Below are 22009 nucleotides of genomic sequence, written 5' to 3'. Positions count from 1 at the left end.
TGGGCTTAGCATGTTTAGGTTTTTTCCTCCTCGGTGACCCTTTCTTAACACTTACCTCTCCCTGCTCCACTGCTGTGATGTCTCCCGCGTTTCCTGACAGTGACATTCTGGTCAGAGAGCGCGATGACATCACGTCTGTACACCCTCTGCCTAAACAGTCCAAATGCAGTGAGATATAATACATCTAAACCAGGGATTGGAGAAGCAGGAAGCTCATCTGCATATTTCCAGTGCATTCTGGGAAGAGGAAAAAAGTCGCCTTAAGCTGATTGATCGCTGGGACTTGCCGGGTCTCGCTGTTTGAGGACATCGCAAAACCAGGGATTGGAGAAGCAGGAAGCTCATCTGCTTATTTCCGGTGCATTCTGGGAAGAGGAGAAGAGTCGCCTTAAGCTGATCGATCGCTGGGATTTGCCGGGTCTCGCTGTTTGAGGACATCGCAAAACCAGGGATTGGAGAAGCTGGAAGCTCATCTGCATATTTCCGGTGCATCAGGGAAGAGGAGAAGAGTTGCCTTAAGCTGATCGATCGCTGGGACTTGCCGGGTCTCGCTGTTTGAGGATATCGCAAAACCAGGGATTGTAGAAGCAGGAAGCTCATCTGCATATTTCCGGTGCATTCTGGGAAGAGGAGAAGAGTCGCCTTAAGCTGATCGATCGCTGGGACTTGCCGGGTCTCGCTGTTTGAGGACAGCGCAAAACCGCGCACTGTTAGTTTTCACCCATCATAGCCTGCATCAGCAATATGGAAGAGAAGAAAATCCACATGGTCACCTGCAACACATGCTACATGTTTACGGATCTTCCAGCCCAAAAACTCAACTTTACCTGTCAGAAGTGCAAACTTGTTGCCCTCTTAGAGGAAAAGGTGCAGAAACTGGAAGAAAGATTAGCAACACTGGAGGTAATTAAAGAACACGAGGACTTCTTGGATGAAGCAGAAGCAACCATTCAGGATTTGGAAAGTGAGAAAAGCTTCAGAGCACATACAGAGGCTGAAAAGTGGAGCCATGTGACGAAAAGAAGCAAACGGATCAAGTGGTTAGCAAGTCCTTACATTCTTTATTGTAAGGCGACTTTGTGTCTTAACAGAGCCGCTCTTAGTGTTCGGGTGACGTTAACCCGAGCGCAGTACATTACCTTTTGGTGCATCTGCCATTGTCCAGCAGCGGTCTTACCATCTACCGCACGGTGGACCCCGGGCGGCGAACGCATCTCCTATTATTTATATCTGGTGCGTTCCGCCGACCCTAACACACAGCTGGCACTGCAGGATCTGAGTTTATGGCGGCGTAGTGTGTTACTGATGGTAGCCTTTGTTATAGTGGTCTCAGCTCTATGCAGGTTATTCATTAGGTCCCCCCGTGTGGTTCTGGGATTTTTGCTCACCGTTCTTGTGATCATTTTGACCCCACGGGGTGAGATCTTACGTGGAGCCCCAGATCGAGGGAGATTATCAGTTGTCTTGTTTGTCTTCCATTTTCTTATTATTGCTCCCACAGTTGATTTCATCACACCAAGCTTCTTGCCTATTGCAGATTCAAGAAAAAAGTAGCACACACCAGTATAACTGCCATATGGGGGATATATTATAATGTAGACAATGTAGTGGAATATTGCCCCATAACACTCACAATACTGTGGACTGTAAAGAGACCGATTGTCAAACTGACATAAGGGGAGGGGGAAGATAAACAACTTCCAGAAGACAATAAAGGTCAAAGTATAAAATTGCTTTATTGGACACAAGGCAAGGAACAATACAAGATATAAAATAGTAGCTGATAGCTCATCACAAAAATATTAAGACACCGTTGTCCACACATGCTGCTTCAATGTATCCCATAAAGGGAGGACAAAAAAGTGAGACCACCATTCAATACAGTATATAAAGGCATAGCCTGCTCAAATTAGAGGTTAGTAACACATAAAACCACTGCAGATAGCCATATTGAAAACAGTAAACATGTCCTACATTACCTAATAAGTGCTTGGGAACGCAGACAAGTGGGGAAACCTGGTGCCCGCCCCGACGCACGTTTCGGGAACCTTCATCAGGGAGCGCTATGACAGAGTGATAATGGAGACTATAAATAGTACAGGGAACGGAAGATCCATTCAGTGTACCAGCCGGAAGTTAATCAGCACTGCCCGGGCAACCAGAGATCCATCCTCCCGCACAGATGCCAGGCCGTGACGTCCGGATGACACGGGGCCCCATGTGACCGGACGTCCAAAGCCACCATGCGCCGGCCAGGAGGAGGGACCATCTGGTCACACCGAACAGAGTGAACCGCGCATGCGCATTAGATTACATATAGGTGTGGACGCCATATTAACTAAGGGCACCACTTACCCTCAGGTAATACAGAGAACACACAAAGGGGGACACATGTGCGTTAAAGATAGTAAGAAACAAAATAACTATAAAAATATAAAACGCTGAATACCTTCATAAGAAGTATCTATGTATACACATACATAAGTCTTAAATATTACTGGCCGAAACCCACAGTGAAGGGATAACAAATACAATAATCAAAAAAATGTTTTGGGACAAAATACAAGTTAGCTAGCAATATTGGTTATATCATCATAATGATAGGTTAGAAAAATGTACATAACATCAATTATAATGATATGGAAACACATGGAGTAAAATATTTATGCATAAATAAAAAATGGCGGAAAATCATCAAATAACAAAAATATATACTGCCCTATTAAGGATGGATAAGCACAGTATGCACAAATTATAACTCATCTAAGTCTCCATTTATGAAATGACATGGTTAACTGTATTGCTATACATACCATACCATTCTATATAATGTCCAGTGAACATGTATCAAATCATAACAATGCACAAAATACACAAATGTAAGATTTGCCTAATAGCAAATCCACAATAACTAAATCATGCATATGCCACATTATTGATAGAATGACATTCTTCAGATGCTAAAGTCCATGAGTCTGAAGAGTAAAACAAATCTAGATCCTCTTCATCTGTGGGTCTACGGACACTCCGGGCTCCAAAGGTTTGCACATTATCAAGTACTAAAAGAGAGATAAAAAATGATTAAAAACATATGACAAGAAAACAGCTTTAAATGGGGAAACCACAATAAAAATTCCTATTCTAAAAAAGGGGCGAAGCTCAAGTTTTCATTTAGCCCATGAGGGTGCACAGTTTTAAGAGTCCTGATCCACCTGGATTCGAGGCGCGCTAGCCTGGAGGACAATTTACCACCCCTAATACCAGCATCGATCATATCAATGCCTCGGAATCGAATCAATTTGCTATCACTGTTGTGGAAAAGCTTAAAGTGCCGTGGGATTGTCTTTAATGTGGATGCGTCGGTGTGGTCTGCTGCCGCCTCAATACCCAAGATGTGTTCTCGCACACGTACCTTGAATTGGCGTGATGTCAGTCCTACATAGATGAGCTTACAGGGACAGGTGGCATAATATATCACATAGCGGGTCTCACAGGTGATGGTGTTTTTGATCCGATAGACCCTGCCATTAGAGTCCACAAAGGTAGTCGCTCGATCTATGCTCGGACAGGTGACACAATGACCACAGGGACGACATCCACGTCGGTTGGATCCAAAGTATAATTTTTGAAATAATCGGGTCTACTTGTAAGATAGGCCATGCTTTTTGAAGGGCCTTACGGACACTATCAGCTTTAGAATTATAATTGGTCACAAATCTAATCTGCTGTTACTTCGCCGACGAAGCTCCCTGTCTATTACCATATAGAAGGGAAGAACGAGAGCTAACTTTAGCTCTGTTATATGCCCGCTTGAGAGAACGCCGACTATAGCCTCGACTGAGAAACCGGTCAGTGAGTTCACTGGCCCGTTTCTCAAAGTCAGAGTCCGATGAGCAGATTCTCCGGAGGCGAAGAAACTGGCCCACCGGAACTGCTTTGATGACATGTGGGGGATGAAATGACGTGGCAAACAGCAGAGAATTTGTAGCCGTAGGTTTACGGAATATATCCGTTTGTAACATGCCATTCATGTCCCTCTTCACAAGGACATCAAGAAACTCAATCTTATTAGGGTCCCATGAGTAGGTTTACCGGATATTGAGATCATTCTTATTCAGATCAAGTAACAAGGAAATCAGATCAAAATGCGAGCCCTGCCAGATCAAAAAAATGTCATCAATGAAGCGGGTCCATAGGAGGACCCGGTCCACTGACGACTGGCGATCTGACAGGAGGAGGTCCTTCTCCCACAGCCCCAGGAACAGATTGGCATATGAGGTTGCGAAGGACGCCCCCATAGCTGTACCTTGGAGCTGCAGGAAGAAGGACCCCTGAAAAACAAAATTGTGTGTTAACGAAAATTCTAATAATTTCAAAATCAGTTCACCAAGATGCGGGGACAAGCTAGATTGTTCCAAAAAGAAGCGTACAGCCCTCAATCGATCTTGGTGTCTGATACTTGTGTAAAGTGACTCGACATCGGCCGTCGCCAATATCGTGTCACCGTCAAGACACAGACTATCAACCTTCTTAAGAAGCTCCCCAGTGTCCCTGAGGAAAGAAGGCAAGGTCTCAACAAGGGGCTGAAGATGAAAGTCAATCCATCGATTGACATTTTCCAGGAAGTTTCCCTTACCAGAGATGATCAGTCTACCTGGTGGCACCTTAGCATCCTTATGGATTTTGGGAAGGAGGTAAAAGATCGAGATTGTCGGTTTGGAAACTCTCAATGCGTCAGCTAAATCCTTGGTGATGACATTTTCTTCCACTGACAAAGTCAGAATATGATCCAATTGAGAGTTAAAGGCGGACAAGGGGTTGTACGTCAGCTTCTTATAGCACACTGTATTGTGCAGCTGTCTAGAAGCTTCTTTAACATACATGGCTTTAGGCCAGAGAACTACATTACCCCCCTTGTCCGCCGGTTTCAGTTCAATATCATGGAGATCTTTTAAATAGCAAAATCTCGACCTCTCCTCCCTACTCAAATTATCCCTACAAAAATGTTGAGGAATCCTAAGGAGATCTTGGGTAATCACCTGTACAAACATGTCAATACTGGCACGTCGATAGCAGGGGAAACTTCCTGGAATGGGGCCGAATCGTGGGGGGAATCTTACCTCCCTCATCCAAGATGCCACTGGAGAGCTCCTCAAGTGTCCTCACCGCAACTTGTTCTTCCTCTGTAGGGAAGAGATCATGTAATTGCTTATCAAAAAAGTGCCGCTTAAATAATAATGATCTGGCAAACAAATGTAGGTCCTTAATTACTGAAAAGGAGTCAAAACCAGCTGTAGGTGAAAAAGACAAACCACGACTTAACAGTGAGATAGCAGCTGAAAGGGTGTGCTCACTTAATCACCTTATTATCCTTGTTAGAGCGGTCTGATGAGCGAGAATGTTGTCTTTTATAAGGATGGTAATTATGATTACGTGACCTATTCATCCTGGCTCCAGAACGTGTTGTCATGTAGGCTGATGAAACATCCGATTGACCACCCATCGAGGATAGAGATGTAATAGAGGAAGAATGGTGCAAGGTTTGTGAGAAATTTTTTCCTTTTCTCCATAGGTACACTGTATGTTGCTGGTAGTCCTTCTGGTCCCTAATGAATTTATTTTGCTGATTCTCCTGAATCTTCTTGACTGTGGCATCTAGCATTTTCACAAGAATTAAATCAAAGGCACGAATTTTCTCAGCTGAACTGTTGGACCGAAGCTCATTATGGGCTGTGTCAATCAGTTTATCTAATTCACTAATTTGAGTTGTATTATAACCAATTAAAAGCTGTTATTTGATGATTTTCCGCCATTTTTTATTTATGCATAAATATTTTACTCCATGTGTTTCCATATCATTATAATTGATGTTATGTACATTTTTTCTAACCTATCATTATGATGATATAACCAATATTGCTAGCTAACTTGTATTTTGTCCAAAAAATTTTTTTTGATTATTGTATTTGTTATCCCTTCACTGTGAGTTTCGGCCAGTAATATTTAAGACTTATGTATGTGTATACATAGATACTTCTTATGAAGGTATTCAGTGGTTTTTATTTTTATAGTTATTTTGTTTCTTACTATCTTTAACGCACATGTGTCCCCCTTTGTGTGTTCTCTGTATTACCTGAGGGTATTTGTCCTCGCTATAAGGCACCAGTAACCTTATGCTGTCTTAGTGTGGGCATCTAGAACCTTATTATCATTTTGTGGATTCGTCAGTGCGTCACCACTCTTTTGGTCAGTGGTGCCCTTAGTTAATATGGCGTCCACACCTATATGTAATCTAATGCGCATGCGCGGTTCACTGTTCGGTGTGACCAGATGGTCCCTCCTCCTGGCCGGCGCATGGTGGCTTTGGACGTCCGGTCACGTGGGGACCCGCGTCATCCGGACGTCACGGCCTGGCATCTGCTGTGCGGGAGGATGGATCTCTGGTTGCCCGGGCAGCGCTGATTAACTTACGGCTGGTACACTGAATGGATCTTCCGGTCCCTGTACTATTTGTACTATTTATAGTCTCCATTATCACTCTGTCATAGCGCTCCCTGACGAAGGTTCCCGAAACGCGCGTCGGGGCTGGCACCAGGTTTCCCCACTTGTCTGCGTGCACAAGCACTTTTTTGGTAATGTAGGACATGTTTACTGTTTTTAACATGGCTATCTGCAGTGGTTTTATGTGTTACTAACCTCTAATTTGAGCAGGCTATGCCTTTATATAATATATTGAATGGTGGTCTCACTTTTTTGTCCTCCCTTTATGGGATACATTGAAGCAGCATGTGTGGACAACGGTGTCTTGATATTTTTGTGATGAGCTATCAGCTACTATTTTATATCTTGTATTGTTCCTTGCCCTGTGTCCAATAAAGCAATTTTATACATTGACCTTTATTGTCTTCCGGAAGTTGTTTATCTTCCCCCTCCCCCTATTGCAGATTCAGTCTTCCCAGCCTGGTGCAGGGCTACAATTTTGATTCTGGTGTCCTTCGACAGCTCTTTGGTCTTCACCATAGTGGAGTTTGGAGTGTGAGGCTATGTGCAACTCTCTGCCGCGGGAAATCCGCATGTGGAATTCCCGTGAAAAACTAGCATTTTGCAAGCGTAGTTAGCTTGCAGAATGCTAGCGTTTTCCAGGTGATCTGTAGCATCGCTTGAAAAACTGATTGACAGGTTGGTCACACTTATCAAACAGTGTTTGACAAGTGTGACCAACTTTTTACTATTGAGGCTGCCTATGCAGCATCAGTAGTAAAAGATATAATGCTAAAAATAATAAAAAAAATAAAAAATCATGATATTCTCACCTTTTGGCGGCCCCCGCAGCGTTCCCAGGACTCAGCAATGCTCCTGGCAAGTCCCGTTCCCAGCGATGCCTTACGACAATGATACCAGATGACGTAGCATCATGCGAGACCGCTACGTCATCACAGGTCATTGTCGCAAGACATCGCTGGGAACGGGACTTGCCGGGAGCATCACTGAAGCCTGGGAACGCTGCGGGGGCCGCTGGAAGGTGAGAATATCACGATTTTTTTATTTTAATTCTTTTTTTTAACAGGGATATGGTACCCAGGGCCTGAAGGAGAGTCTCCTTTCCTCCAGACCTTGGGTACCATCCACACATTTTCAGCTTACTTTGCGCATGGTGGGCATAGCCACATGTGGAAAGTAAGTGGATCAATGCATTCCTATGTGTGCGGAATCCCGGCGATTCCGCACAAAGAATGAGCATGCTGCGTATTTTTCCGCGATGCGATTCCGCCACGGAAAAATACGCAGCATTAGCACAGCATGTGCGGAATGCCATTGAATTCAACGGGTAGCGGATCTTTAGGGTTTACGCAGAGTTTTTTCGCGGCGAAAAAACATGGCAAAATCGCTAAAAATCCGCAACGTGTGCACATAGCCTGACTGTTTGAGGATGTGGACAGGTGTCTTTTATACTGATAAGTTCGAACAGCTGCCATTACTACAGGTAATGAGTGGAGGACAGAGGAGCATCTTAAAGAAGTTACAGGTCTTTGAGAGCCAGAAATCTTGCATGATTTTAGGTGGACAAATACTTGTTTTCCACCATAAATTGCAAAATAAATCTTGCCAAATCAGACAAGGTGATTTTCTGGATTTGTTTTCTCATTTTGACTCTCATAGTTGTGGTCTACCTATGATGTCAATTACAGGTCTGTCTCATCTTTTTATGTGGGAGAACTTGCACAATTGGTGGCTGACAAAAAACTTTTTTACCCACTTTAGTTGAACAATATTTTCTGCACACTAAGGCCACGTTCACATGTTCAGTATTTTACATCAGTATTTGTGAGCTAAATTCAGGAGAGGAACAATGAGAAGTATAATAGAGACATGTCACCACTTCTGCATTTATCACCCACTGCTGGTTACAAATACGGATGTAAAATACTGACCAAATACTGTGGTATGCACGTGGCCCAATAGTCCAATAATTATGCCCACATGGATATTCACTTGGAATGAGTAATAAAGCATTTCTAAACAAGAATATGGCTTCACTCGCATGACCTCTCGTGTCTAAATAAATTTAATTATTCTGTAAATACAGATTTCACTTCGTAAACAAAAAACATTACTTTTCCTCTGATTTTATTCATTTATTTCATTTTTTGTACAATTCTCACATTCAGAAAAAGATTATTGTAGTTGGTGAATTCTCTGATGTGTCACAAGACTCGATTTATCTGTGAAACATTTCTTACACTCCGAACAAGAGTACGGCTTCTCTCCTGTGTGAATTCTCTCATGTTTAACAAGATCAGATTTGTTAATATAACATTTGAAACATTCTGAACATGTGAATGGCTTCTCCCCCGTGTGAATTTTCTGATGATTTCTAAGTTTGGTTTTAGTAACAAAACATTTCCCACATTCTGAACATAAATATGGTTTCTCACCTGTATGAATTCTCTCATGTGTTACAAGATGTGATCTATTTGTAAAACATTTATCACATTCTGAACATGAAAATGGCTTCTCCCCTGTGTGACTTCTTTGGTGTAGAACAAGATGTGATTTATTTGTAAAACATTTCCCACATTCTAAACATGAATATGGTTTCTCCCCTGTGTGAATTCTATCATGTTTAACAAGATTTGATTTATCTACAAAACATTTTCCACATACTAAACATGAATACAGCTTCTCCCCTGTGTGTCTTCTCTCATGCTGATCAAGGCCCGATTTGCGGGTGAAACATTTCCCACAAAGTGAACATGTATATGGTTTCTCCCCTGTGTGAATTCTTCTGTGTATAAAAAGACTTGAACTTTGTGTGAACTGTTTTCCACAATCACCACACTGTAACCTTTTTCCACATTTATGATCTGTACTTGTTATAATCTGCAACTGGTCATGTAATGACTTCACATTATTAGGAGGATTATACGATAGATTTTTACTGTGAAGTCTTGGATGTATGTCGTTGAGTTTTTCTCCTGAAGAGTTCTGCATTATATCTTCATCCTCATCTCTGTTAATTAGGGATAACATAAAATTTTCTACAACGTTCTTTCTGGGTTTATCTGTGAGGATTAAAAGTTACATAAATTATTTTATTTTTCCTAAAAAAGTGGACACTTAAAACTATAGGGCTTCAAACACATGTAGTTCTTAATGCCATTTATGAGCCAAAGAAAGAGATGGATCCAGCAGTCTGGACATTATAAGTCGTCCCTTTATATTTCCATATTCCTTTTCCAATTCTACCCTTAAAAAAAAAAATGCTGCAAAATTTAAAATGTGGATTTACAAAGTTCTAGGTAACAATAGATTATTATGATAGATTACGGGTCTACAATCAGTGATGAAATTTATTGCATAAACAATCATAAAGTAAAAAATCTAAAAAAAGAAAAATCCAACACTGTCTAGCAATTACGTTTGTCCTTGATCAACTCATTTGTCCCTTCAGTATCAACTGAGTTCTGATACAATTACTCTAATTAATTTTGATGTTGACAATCCAATCAAGGTGACAGGCTGCTTTAATTTTTCGAGACAAAACGCTCAAATCTCAGACTAAATTCATGGACAAAACAATTAAGAATTTTCCTTTTCATTACTAATTTATTTATTGTCGGTTGGTAATAAAGAGAGGCAAAGTACTACATCTGGGCAATAAAAATGAAAAAAGCATATACAGAATGGGAGGAATAGGGCTAAGTGACAGCACATGTGAAAAAGACTTGGGTATACTAATAGATCACAGACTGAATATGAGTCAACAGTGTGATGCAGCAGCAAAAAAGGCAAATTAAATTCTAGGATGTATTAACAGAAGCATACAGTCTAGATCACGTGAAGTCATTATTTCCCTCTACTCCTCTTTGGTCAGACCTCATCTGGAATATTGTGTCCAGTTTTGGGCGCCACATTTTAAAAAAGACATCAACAAACTGGAGCAAGTTCAGAAAAGAGCGACCAGAATGGTGACCGGTCTGCAAACCCTGTCTTATGAGGAAAGGTTGCAGGATTTGGGAATGTTTAGTTTGCAAAAGAGGAGACTGAGAGGAGACTTAATAGCTGTCTACAAATATCTAAAGGGCTGTCACATTGTAGAAGGATCAACTTTATTCTCATTTGCACAAGGAAAGACTAGAAGCAATGGGATGAAACTGAATGGGAGGAGACACAGATTAGATATTAGAAAAAACTTTTTGACAGTTAGAGTGATCAATGAGTGGAACAAACTGCCACGAGAAGTGGTGAGTTCTCCTTCAATGGAAGTCTTCAAACAGAGGCTGGACAGACATCTGACTGGGATGATTTAGAGAATCCTGCTTTGAGCAGAGGGTTGGACCAGATGGCCCAGGAGGTCCCTTCCAACTCTACGATTCTATGATTCTAAGATAGTAAAGACTGAAGGAGTGGAACTAACAGCAGGGCACATAGCAGATCTACAAGTACTTCAGCATCCCACATGGGTACGGTAGCCATGATGAAGAGGCAAAGATAGCAGCAACATCCAGATTCGATCAAAGAGTAAGACAGGTGAAAGGGAAGAATAAATTCCATGTCATCAATACATACGCCCTGCTAGTTATCAGATACCGTGCTGGCCAAAAGAAGAGATGGAAGCTGCAGATGTGAAGACCAGGAAGCTAATTACAATGCATGGAGGTTTCCACTCCAAGTCCAACACCCAAAGATTGTATACCAACAGAAAAGAGGGCGGTCGAGGCTTGAGAAGTGTCCAAAAGCCACCATCACGGATGAAACAAAAAGTATCCAGGAATATATTAGAAAAATGGCACCAATGCTGAGATAGAGCCTAAGGCAGCAAGAACAACAGTCCTGGAAGGAAGAACAGGAACATGAAACACCATGGTAAGATAAGCCACTACACGGGATGTACCATCGACAGATAACGGAGTTGGTTGATATGGGAAAATCCTACCAATGGCTGGAGAAAGCTGGACTTCAAGATAGTACAGAGGCATTGATCATAGTGGCAGAAGAACAGGTGCTAAAGTACAAGATCCATAGAAGCAGGGATTTACCATACAAGTCAGGACCCAAGGTACAGACTATGCAAAGAAACCTCAGAAACAGTCCAATACATAGTGACAGGATGAAAGATGCAAGCAGTAACAGCGCATACCAAACGCCACAACCAAGTTGCAGGAATTGTATACAGGAACATCTTCACAGCATATGGGCTAAGTTGCCCCAAGTCCAGGTGGGAGATCCCAGAGAAAGTAATGGAGAATGAAAGGGCTAAAATCCTGTGGGAATTCAAGATCCAGACAGATAAACAGGTGTTGGCTAACCAACCAGACATTGTGATAGTAGACAAGGATCAGAAGACAGTAATAATGATAGATGTGAGAGTGCCAAGTGACAGCAACATCGGAAAGAAGGAATATGAGAAGATGTGTAAGGTGAAGGCAACAGTGATTCCAGTGGTGATAGGAGCACTTGAAGCAGTGACCCCTAAGTTGGGAAAATGGCTACAACAGATCCCAGGAGCAACATCTGAATTCTCTGTCCAGAAAAGCGCAGTACTGGGGACAAGTAAGATTCTGCACAGAACCCTCAGACTCCCAGGCCTCTGGTAGAGGACCCGAGTGTGAGGAAGGAATGGTGTGAAAGTAAATATGTATACACACACAGAGGCAGTGTCTACAACCCAAAGAAGTTACTCAGGTAGTGCAGCTCATCCATGGTAATAGTTAGCAAGGCCTAAAAAAGACATTTGTCCATCCAGTTCAGCCTATGTTCCGTCAGAATAAATCCCCAAATCTACGTCCTTCTAAAGAACCTAAAAACTGTAAGATACAATATTGTTACGCTCCAGGAAGACATCCAGGCCTCTCTTCAACCCGTTGACTGAGTTCGCCATCACCACCTCCTCAGGCAAGGAATTACAGATTCTCACTGCCCTAACAGTAAAGAATCCTCTTCTATGTTGATGGAAAAACCTTCTCTTCTCCAGATGCAGAGAATTCCCCCTTGTGACCATCACATTCCTTGGTATAAACAGATCCTTGGAGAGATATTTGTATTGTCCCCTTATATACTAATACATGGTTATTAGATCGCCCCTCAGTTGTCTTTTTTCTAGACTAAATAATCTTAATTTTGCTAATCTCTCTGGGTATTGTAGTTCCCCCTTCCCATTTATTAATTTTGTTGCACTCCTTTGTACTTGCTCTAGTTCCATTGTATCCTTCCTGAGCACCGGTGCCCAAAACTGTACACAGTACTCCATGTGCTGTCTAACCAGGGATTTATACAGAGGCAGTATAATGCTCTCATCATGTGTTTCCAGACCTCTTTTAATGCACCCCATGATCCTGTTTGCCTTGACAGCCGCTGCTTGGCACTGGCTGCTCCAGGTAAGCTTATTATTAACTAGGATCCCCAAGTCCTTCTCCATGTCAGATTTACCCAGTAGTTTCCCATTCGGTGTGTAATAGTGATATTGATTCCTTCTTCCCATGTGTATAACTTTAGATTTGTCATTGTTAAACCACATCTGCCACCTTTCGGCCCAAGTTTCCAACTTATCCAGATCTTTAGCAGAATACTATTTTGTCTTTAATTGACTGCTTTACATAGTTTTGTATCATCTGCAAATATCGATATTTTACTGTGTAAACCTTCTACCAGATCATTAATACGTTGAAGAGAAGAGGTCCCAACACCGACCCTGCGATACCCCACTGGTCTCAGCGACCAAGTTAGAAATTATACCATTTATAACCACCTTCTGCTTTTTATCACTAAGCCAGTTACTTACTCATTTACACACATTTTCCCCCAGACCCAGCATTCTCATGTTGTGTACCAACCTTGTGTTGCACGGGATCAAACGCTTTGGTAAAATCAAGATCTACCACGTAATATGGCTTACCTTGGTCCAGTCTATAGCTTACCTCTTCATAAAAACTGATTAAATTGGTTTGATAAGTGACATCAGCGGTAGTCACTGAAGCTGCCCAGACTCTCCGCCTGACCCGCGGTGAACTGACAGCGTGGGAAAATGTTCAGAAACTTTCCCACGCTAATGAGTTCATCTCCGGTCAGGCGGGGAGGCTGCGCAGGGAGCTTTTCCTTCATTCCCCTGTGGTATACAGCCAGGTCGGTTGCATTAGCACCGCTCCCGATTGCAAACTATTTAACCCCTTGAGATGGATTGCAGCGTGGGACATGACTGTACGGCGGACAGGTATTGGATATTGTTGCTTTTTTATTTTGGATTTTTTTTACAGGAGAACGATTTCTTCTGCTACCTCCTTCAGTACTCTGGGGTGTAATTCATCTGGACCTGGAGACTTGAATTCATTTAGGTTAGCTAAGTGTTTCCTCACTATCTGTTTATATATATCCTGGATTCTTCTATTCCCTCAATAGGACAGTGAAGATCAGTTGATGTTACATTTCCTTTCTGAGGGAAAACAGATGCAAAATGGGAATTTAAAAGTCGGCCTTCTCAACATCCTGTCTTACCATTTCATCATTTTAATCCTGTAAAAATCCTATAGCATCTTTGACTTTTCTTTTACTTTGACATATCCCCAAAATCCTTTTTTATTGCTTTTGCCATCTCTTGCAAGCCTCAATTTATTGTTAACTTTAATAATCTGATTCGTGCCCTGCAGGTTCTGCAGAAAGCATTATATTCTTCTTTAGATATGCCTCCCTGTTTCCATTTTATAAACATTTCTTTCTTACTTTTTAACATGTGCTTAAGTTCTGTGTTCATCCATTCTGGTTTCCTTAAATGCTTCCTATTCTTCTCTCTTTTCGGAATAGTTAACGATTGTGCTTTGAGAATCTAATTTTTCAATATTTCCCATCCTTCCTGCAGATTTTTGTCCTTAAGGATATCCAGCCATTGGATCCCTCCAATTCTCTTTCTGAGTCTCTTAAAATCTACCTTTCTGAAATCATCCTTGACGTCTGAGTCTTCACAGGTCTTCCCCCTCTAGTTATCCAAAATTCTAAAATATCATGGTCGCTACCTCCTAGGGTCCCAGCCACTCTTACCTCCTCAACATTTCCTCCCTGTTTTTTAAGGATTAGATCCAAGGTAGCAGATCCCCTTGTTTTCTCCCCTACCTTTTGGAAAATAAATTTGTCAGCAAGAGAGGATAAGAATTTTCTTGACCTGTTCGTTTTGCCTGAGATTCCTAACAATGTCTGGATAGTTGAAATCTCCCATGATCACTATGTCATATTTTTTTGAGAATTTGGCCATTTTGATGCATAAAGAGTTCATCCATATCTTCAGCTTGCACAGGCGGCCTGTAGTAAATGTCTACAATGGTGCCCTTTCCATTGTTCTGTCCTTCTTACCCAGTTTCCACAGAACTCCCAGTCTCTGAAGCTTAGATCTCTGTGCAGATATACGTTTTTCTAACATACAATGCGACACCTCCCCTTCATTGTTCAAGTCTGTTTCTTACAAATAAGTTGTATCCTTCTAGCCTTGTATTCCAATCATGTGAATCATCCCACCAAGTTTCAGTGATTCCAATGACATCATATTTCTTTTCCTGCGTTAGTAGTTCCAGTTCTCCTTGTTTGTTGCCCATGCATTGTGTATTAATATAGAAATATTTTCGTTTGTGATGGGTTTCTCTTTCTCCAATATTTTTATTATTAAGATTCTTTTGTCTTTGGTCTTCCTTTCCACTTCTAATATCAGAGTTCTCAATAGCATTTGTCAGGTGTATGGCTTTTTCTGGCCTTTTGCTTCCCTTCCCACATTGTTTTAGTTTAAAGCTCTCCTGATGAGTGTAGCAAGGCGACTTCCAAATACATGTTTTCCAGTCTTCGTAAGGTGCACCCCATCTCTAGCAAGTAGTCCATCGTATAGGTAATTCACTCCGTGATCCAGAAATCCAAATCCTTGCTGACGGCACCATCGACGTAGCCAGTTGTTCACCTGCAGAATCTTATTCCACCTCCTTGTTCCATGGCCATCCACTGGGAGGATGGAAGAGAAGACCACCTGCGCTCCCAGTTCTTTCACTTTCTTACCTAAGTTTACAAAAGTCACTGCAGATGGTTTCCAGTTCCTTTCTCGCGGTGTCATTTGTCCCCACATGTAGAAGCAGGAATGAGTAGTCATTTGTAGGTCTGAAGAATCCTGATATCCTGTCAGACACATCTTTAATTTTTACAACTGGAAGACAGCACATTTCTCTTGAAGCTATATCCGATCTGCAGATAGTGGCCTCTGTTCCTCTCCATAATCTTTTGAACCCCTCTCCATAATCTTTGAAAATTCTTGGAGAACAGAAGTCCCAGAAGACTGGAGAAGAGCAAATCTTGTTCCTATCTTCAAAAAGGGGAAGAAGGTGGACCCAGGCAACTATAGGCCGGTGAGTCTGACTTCTATACCAGGAAAGATCTTTGAACAAATTATTAAACAACATGTATGTCAATACCTGGATAAGAATGAAGTGATTAAACAGAGTCAGCATGGGTTTGTAACTAATAAGTCATGTCAGACTAACTTAATTTCCTTCTATGACAGAATTACTGATTGTGTGGATCAGGGAAATGCTGTAGACATAGTATATCTTGACTTCAGCAAAGCATTTGACAAAGTATCTCACACAATCCTTATTGAAAAATGACTAAGTATGGAATGGACAAGGCAACTGTTAGGTGGATTCATAACTGGCTTAGTGATCGGACCCAAAGAGTGGTCGTAAATGGCTGCACATGCAGTTGGAAGAATATCTCAAGTGGGGTACCACAGGGCTCTGTCCTGGGTCCTGTATTGTTCAACCTCTTTATCAACGATTTAGATGAAGGAATTGAGGGTAAACTGATTAAATTTGCTGATGTCACAAAGCTAGGAGGGATAGCTAATACTAGAGAAGAGAGAGAGAGGATTCAAAAAGATATAAATAAACTGGAGAAGTGGGCAGCAACTAACAGAATGGTTTTTAACAGGGAAAAATGCAAAGTACTACATCTGGGCAATACAAATGAAAAAAGTATATACAGAATGGGAGGAATAGGGCTAAGCAACAGCACAAGTGAAAAAGACTTGGGTATACTAATAGATCACAGACTGAACATGAGCCAACAGTGTGGTGCAGCAGCAAAAAAGGCAAATGGAATTCTAGGATGTATTAACAGAAGCATACAGTCTAGATCACGTGAAGTCATTATTGCCCTCTACTCTTCTTTGGTCAGACCTCATCTGGAATACTGTGTCCAGTTTTGGGTGCTACATTTTAAAAAAAGACATCAACAAACTGGAGCAAGTTCAGAAAAGACCGACCAGAATGGTGACCGGTCTGCAAACCCTGTCTTATGAGGAAAGGTTGCAGGATTTGGGAATGTTTAGCTTGCAAAAGAGAAGACTGAGAGGAGACTTAATAGCTGTCTACAAATATCTAAAGGGCTGTCACATTGTAGAAGGATCATCTTTATTCTCATTTGCACAAGGAAAGACTAGAAGCAATGAGATGAAACTGACTGAGACGAGACACAGATTAGATATTAGAAAAAACTTTTTGACAGAGTGATCAATGCATTTGTGCATTTATGCAGGGGGCATTTATGCACACTTTATCCAAGTACAGTTTATCAAAGTACTGGCAGTTATAACATGGATGAATGTGACACGCACCTCTATTCTCTTCATACAGGTAACCAGCTTTTCCAATCTCTGCTCTGAATCCACTCGTGTGTCTCCATTCAATGTCAGCAAGCAGTTAATCCTGAATGCTATCTCTGTGTTTTCAACTCTGCAAGCTTATATATGGTAACCAGCTTTTCCAGTCTCTGCTCTGAATCCACTCCTGTGTCTCCATTCAATGTCAGCAAGCAGTTAATCCTGAATGCTATCTCTGTGTTTTCAACTCTGCAAGCTTATATATGGTATATAGTTTTTTTCAACTTACTCTGCTTGTCCCCTTATGTTGTGAGGTCAAGAAACTTTTCAAAGTGCTTTATGATCCATGTAGTGCTGGACATGTGTTTATTTGACCACAACATTTTATTGGGTCCTGGTGTCTCAATTTAGTGTGATTGATTAACGAGAAGAGAGAGAGCAAAAAAAAGAAAAAAAAAAAAAGTTCTAAGTCTTATCCTCCTATATATTCAGACATAGCTTGGGGATAGCATTTATGCAGGGGGCATTTATGCACACTTTATCCAAGTACAGTTTATCAAAGTACTGGCAGTTATAACATGGCAGTTAGAGAGGGCAGGAGACAGGTAAGACATTTATATACATCTACTACCTGTACATTTGGAGTAGAACAAATATATACCATTTGCATTTGTGTAATTTATATCCTGGCTGCTGCATTCACACACATCCACCGCCCTGGCATTAACTCTCTACACTCCATCCACATTGGCCCCTCGCTTCTTTCCTCTCCTATGTATAGCACGCATGCTCTTTTCACGTTGTTAAACTGCACAGATCCAGTCAGTCCCACCATTCAACATCAGAGACGCTCTCACAAATCACTTAACCATCTGCTCACTCTTTCTATCCTCCTTCTCCTAGTCGCAGGAGACATTGCTCCCAACCCTGGTCCCCCATGTTATAGAAAGTCAAACCTCCCGACTGCTACACTCAGAAACCCCTCTAATCTTATTAATATTCCCTGCATGCCATCTGTCTCTCTTAATTGTGCACTTTGGAATTCTCGCTCAGTGTATAACAAACTCTCCTTCATTCATGACTTTTTCCTTTCTAATTCTCTTAACCTCCTGGCTCTTACTGAAACCTGGATCCAGCAGTCAGACACTACCGCTGCTGCTGCTCTTTCATACGGGGGGCTACACTTCTCTCATACCCCAAGATCAGACAATAGAGCTGGTGGAGGCGTTGGTCTGCTCCTATCACCAAAATGTACCTTTCAGGTTATCCCTCAAATACCCTCACTTGTCTTCCCTTCTTTTGAGGTCCATGCCGTCAAACTCTACACCCCCTTCTCCATGCGAGTGGCGGTGGTGTATCGTCCTCCCGGCCCCTCCCATCAGTTCCTGGAGCATTTTGCCACTTGGCTTCCACATTTTCTCTCCTGTGACATCCCTACCCTCATCATGGGAGATTTCAACATCCCCATTGCTCTTCCCCTCTCACCATCTGCTACTCACCTTTTATCTCTAACCTCCTCATTTGGCCTTTCGCAGCTTACTAATTCTCCAACTCATGAAGACGGAAACTCCCTCGACTTGGTCTTCTCTCGGCTTTGTGCAGTGGATGATTTTGCAAACTCCCCTCTCCCGCTCTCTGACCACAATCTTCTTTCATTCTCTATCAAGAACTGCCAGGCTGCTCAGGTCACCCCCACTGTCCAGACTTATAGAAACATACAGGCCATTAACACCCAGAAACTTATGAAGAACTTGCAGTCTTCATTGGCCCCTATCTCCTCCCTCTCATGTCCTGATTCTGCATTGAAGCATTACAATGAAACACTTCAAACTGCCCTGGATGAATTTGCACCCCCTATAAATAGAACACCACAACGCAGACGGCGACAACCCTGGCACACGGTGCAAACACATTTCCTGCAGCGGTGCTCCAGGTGCGCCGAACGTCTGTGGAGAAAATCCAATCTACCCGAAGATTTCATCCATTTTAAGTTTATGCTTAGAACATACAACACTGCCCTTCACCTCTCCAAACAAACCTATTTCAACACCCTCATCACCTCACTGTCCAATAACCCGAAACGTCTCTTTGACACTTTTCATTCTCTACTCAATCCAAGAGTACAGGCCCGAACCACGGAGCTCCGAGCTGACGATCTGGCCAATTACTTCAAAGAAAAAATTGACCAGATCCGACAGGAAATTATCTCCCAATCCCCTCATACCATGCACTGTCCTACCTCCCCCACTGCATCTAACTCACTCTCTGATTTTGAACCAGTCACAGAAGAAGAAGTAAGCAGGCTCCTTGCATCTTCTCGCCCAACTACTTGCACCAGTGACCCATTTCCGTCACAGCTCCTCCAGTCCCTTTCCCCTGCTGTCACCCCTCACCTAACTAAAATATTTAACCTCTCTCTCTCTTCTGGTATTTTTCCCTCCTCATTTAAGCATGCCATCATACATCCACTACTTAAAAAACCATCCCTCGACCAAAACTGTGCCGCTAACTATAGACCTGTCTCTAATCTTCCCTTCATCTCTAAACTCCTGGAACGCCAGGTCCACTCCCGTCTTATCCGCTATCTCTCAGAAAACTCTCTTCTCGACCCTCTCCAATCCGGTTTCCGCTCTTTACACTCCACTGAAACTGCCCTCACTAAAGTCTCTAATGATCTGCTAACAGCTAAATCAAATGGTCACTACTCCATGCTAATTCTCTTGGATCTCTCTGCAGCATTCAACACTGTGGATCATCAGCTCCTCCTCACTATGCTCCGCTCCATTGGCCTCAAGGACACCGTTCTCTCCTGGTTCTCCTCCTATCTCTCCGACCGCTCCTTTACTGTATCTTTTGCCAGTTCCTCCTCCTCTCATCTTCCCCTTACTGTTGGGGTCCCCCAAGGATCGGTTCTAGGCCCCCTCCTCTTCTCCTTGTACACTGCCCCTATTGGTCAAACAATCAGTAGATTTGGTTTCCAGTACCATCTCTATGCTGATGACACCCAATTATACGCTTCTTCTCCTGACATCACGCCAGCCTTTCTAGAAAACACCGGCGATTGTCTAAACGCTGTGTCTAATATCATGTCCTCACTATATCTGAAACTGAACCTGTCAAAGACTGAACTCCTGGTGTTTCCTCCCTCTACTAATGTACCTATACCCGACATTGCCATTTCTGTGTGTGGTTCCACTATTACTCCCCAGCAACATGCCCGCTGTCTTGGGGTCATACTTGATTCCGAGCTTTCCTTTGCCCCCCACATACGATCACTGGCTCGCTCTTGTCATCTGCACCTCAAAAACATTTCTAGAATTCGACCTTTTCTTACCTTTGACTCTGCAAAAACTCTTACTGTTTCTCTTATTCATTCTCGTCTCGACTATTGTAACTCTCTTCTAATCGGTCTCCCTCTTACCAAACTCTCCCCTCTCCAATCTGTCTTGAATGCTGCAGCCAGGATCATATTCCTCACCAATCGTTACACCGATGCCTCTACCTTGTGCCAGTCATTACACTGGCTACCCATCCACTCCAGAATTCAGTATAAACTTATTACCCTCACCCACAAAGCCCTCCATGGCTCAGCACCACCCTACATCTCCTCCCTTGTTTCAGTATACCACCCTACCCGCGCCCTCCGTTCTGCTGATGACCTGAGGTTAGCATCCTCAATAGTCAGAACCTCCCACTCCCGTCTCCAAGACTTTACACGTGCCGCGCCAATTCTTTGGAATGCACTTCCCAGGTCAATACGATTAGTCCCCAATCCCCACAATTTTAAGCGTGTCCTGAAAACGCATTTATTCAGACTGGCCTACCACCTCAACACATTAACCTAATCTATCCCTGTGTGGCAGAGCCAAAAGTTTTACCATAACCAGGTTCCCCGCATCATTCTCCCACATGCTTTATGCCTCCATTAGCCCTCTGTGTCCGTACTGTCACACACTTAACATTATGGCTGGTCCATACAATCAGGGCAACTGTTACCACCCACCTTTCGTGTCTCCCTCTTTCCTCATAGACTGTAAGCTTGCGAGCAGGGCCCTCACTCCTCTTGGTATTTGTTATAATCTACTGTATGTGATTATTGTTATGCTGTAATGTCTATTGTCTGTACAAATCCCCTCTGAAATGTAAAGTGCTGCGGAATATGTCGGCGCTATAAAAATAAAATTTATTATTATTATCAATGAGTGGAACAGGCTGCGACGAGAGGTGGTGAGTTCTCCTTCAATAGAAGTCTTCAAACAGAGGCTGGACAGACATCTGACTGGGATGATTTAGAGCATTCTGCTTTGAGCAGGAGGTTGGACAAGATGGCCCAGGAGGTCCCTTCCAACTCTACGATTCTATGATATTGTGGTCGCTATTTCCTAGATGCCCGACGACCTGCAGATTTGTTGTTATTCTGTCAGGTCTGTTAGATAGCATTAGGTCTAAAATTGATGCTCAACTAGTTGGATTCTGCACCAATTGTGAAAGATAATTTTTCTTGGTTATTAGCAGAAATCAGTTAGGGTTAGGCACTGAAGCCTAACCCTAACCCTAACCCAATGTGCCAAAGAACACATCAACAGGCCTAAAGAGAAATGGAGAAACATTTTGCAGACTTGATGAAAGGAAAATTGTTCTTTTTGGGTCCAAGGGCAGCAGTTCGTCAGACGACCCCCAAACACTGCATTCAGGCCACAGTACACTCTGAAGACAGTGAAGCCTTTGTGTTGCAAGCATCATGGGCATGTTTCTATTACTATGGTGCCGGACCTATTTACCACATACCGGGAATCATGGACCAGTTTGCAGATATTACAATGCTTGAAGAGGTCATGTTGCCTGACGTCGAAGGGGAAATGCCCTTGAAATGGGGGTTTCACCAAG

The 22009-nt window shown here is 42.5% G+C and overlaps 1 protein-coding gene and 1 long non-coding RNA gene across 4 annotated transcripts in view; both read right to left on the bottom strand.

Annotated features, from left to right (window-relative positions):
* Positions 1-1717: 1717 nt before the first annotated feature.
* Positions 1718-6520, bottom strand: LOC141076749 (uncharacterized). The gene is made up of 2 exons (XR_012227516.1): positions 5121-6520; positions 1718-3059 (listed from the first exon to the last, which is right to left on the bottom strand). It is a non-coding gene; the product is annotated as an uncharacterized lncRNA (long non-coding RNA).
* A 2028-nt stretch (positions 6521-8548) lies between these two features.
* The window catches only part of LOC141076747 (oocyte zinc finger protein XlCOF8.4-like), a 213643-nt gene continuing 200182 nt past the window's right edge, over positions 8549-22009 (bottom strand). For all 3 annotated transcript variants that reach the window (XM_073564034.1, XM_073564033.1, XM_073564032.1), the window contains one exon: positions 8549-9563. In XM_073564034.1, coding sequence (XP_073420135.1) covers positions 8677-9563 — 887 coding nt within the window. In that variant the 3' untranslated portion in view covers positions 8549-8676. The remainder of the gene's footprint in view (positions 9564-22009) is intronic.

The sequence above is a fragment of the Dendrobates tinctorius genome, unplaced genomic scaffold (genome assembly GCF_039654945.1).
Source record: "Dendrobates tinctorius isolate UK_male_01 unplaced genomic scaffold, ASM3965494v1 ptg000423l, whole genome shotgun sequence".
Lineage (NCBI taxonomy): Eukaryota > Metazoa > Chordata > Amphibia > Anura > Dendrobatidae > Dendrobates > Dendrobates tinctorius.
Note: the sequence above shows the minus strand (reverse complement) of the source record. Positions and strands in the feature narration are given on the sequence as shown.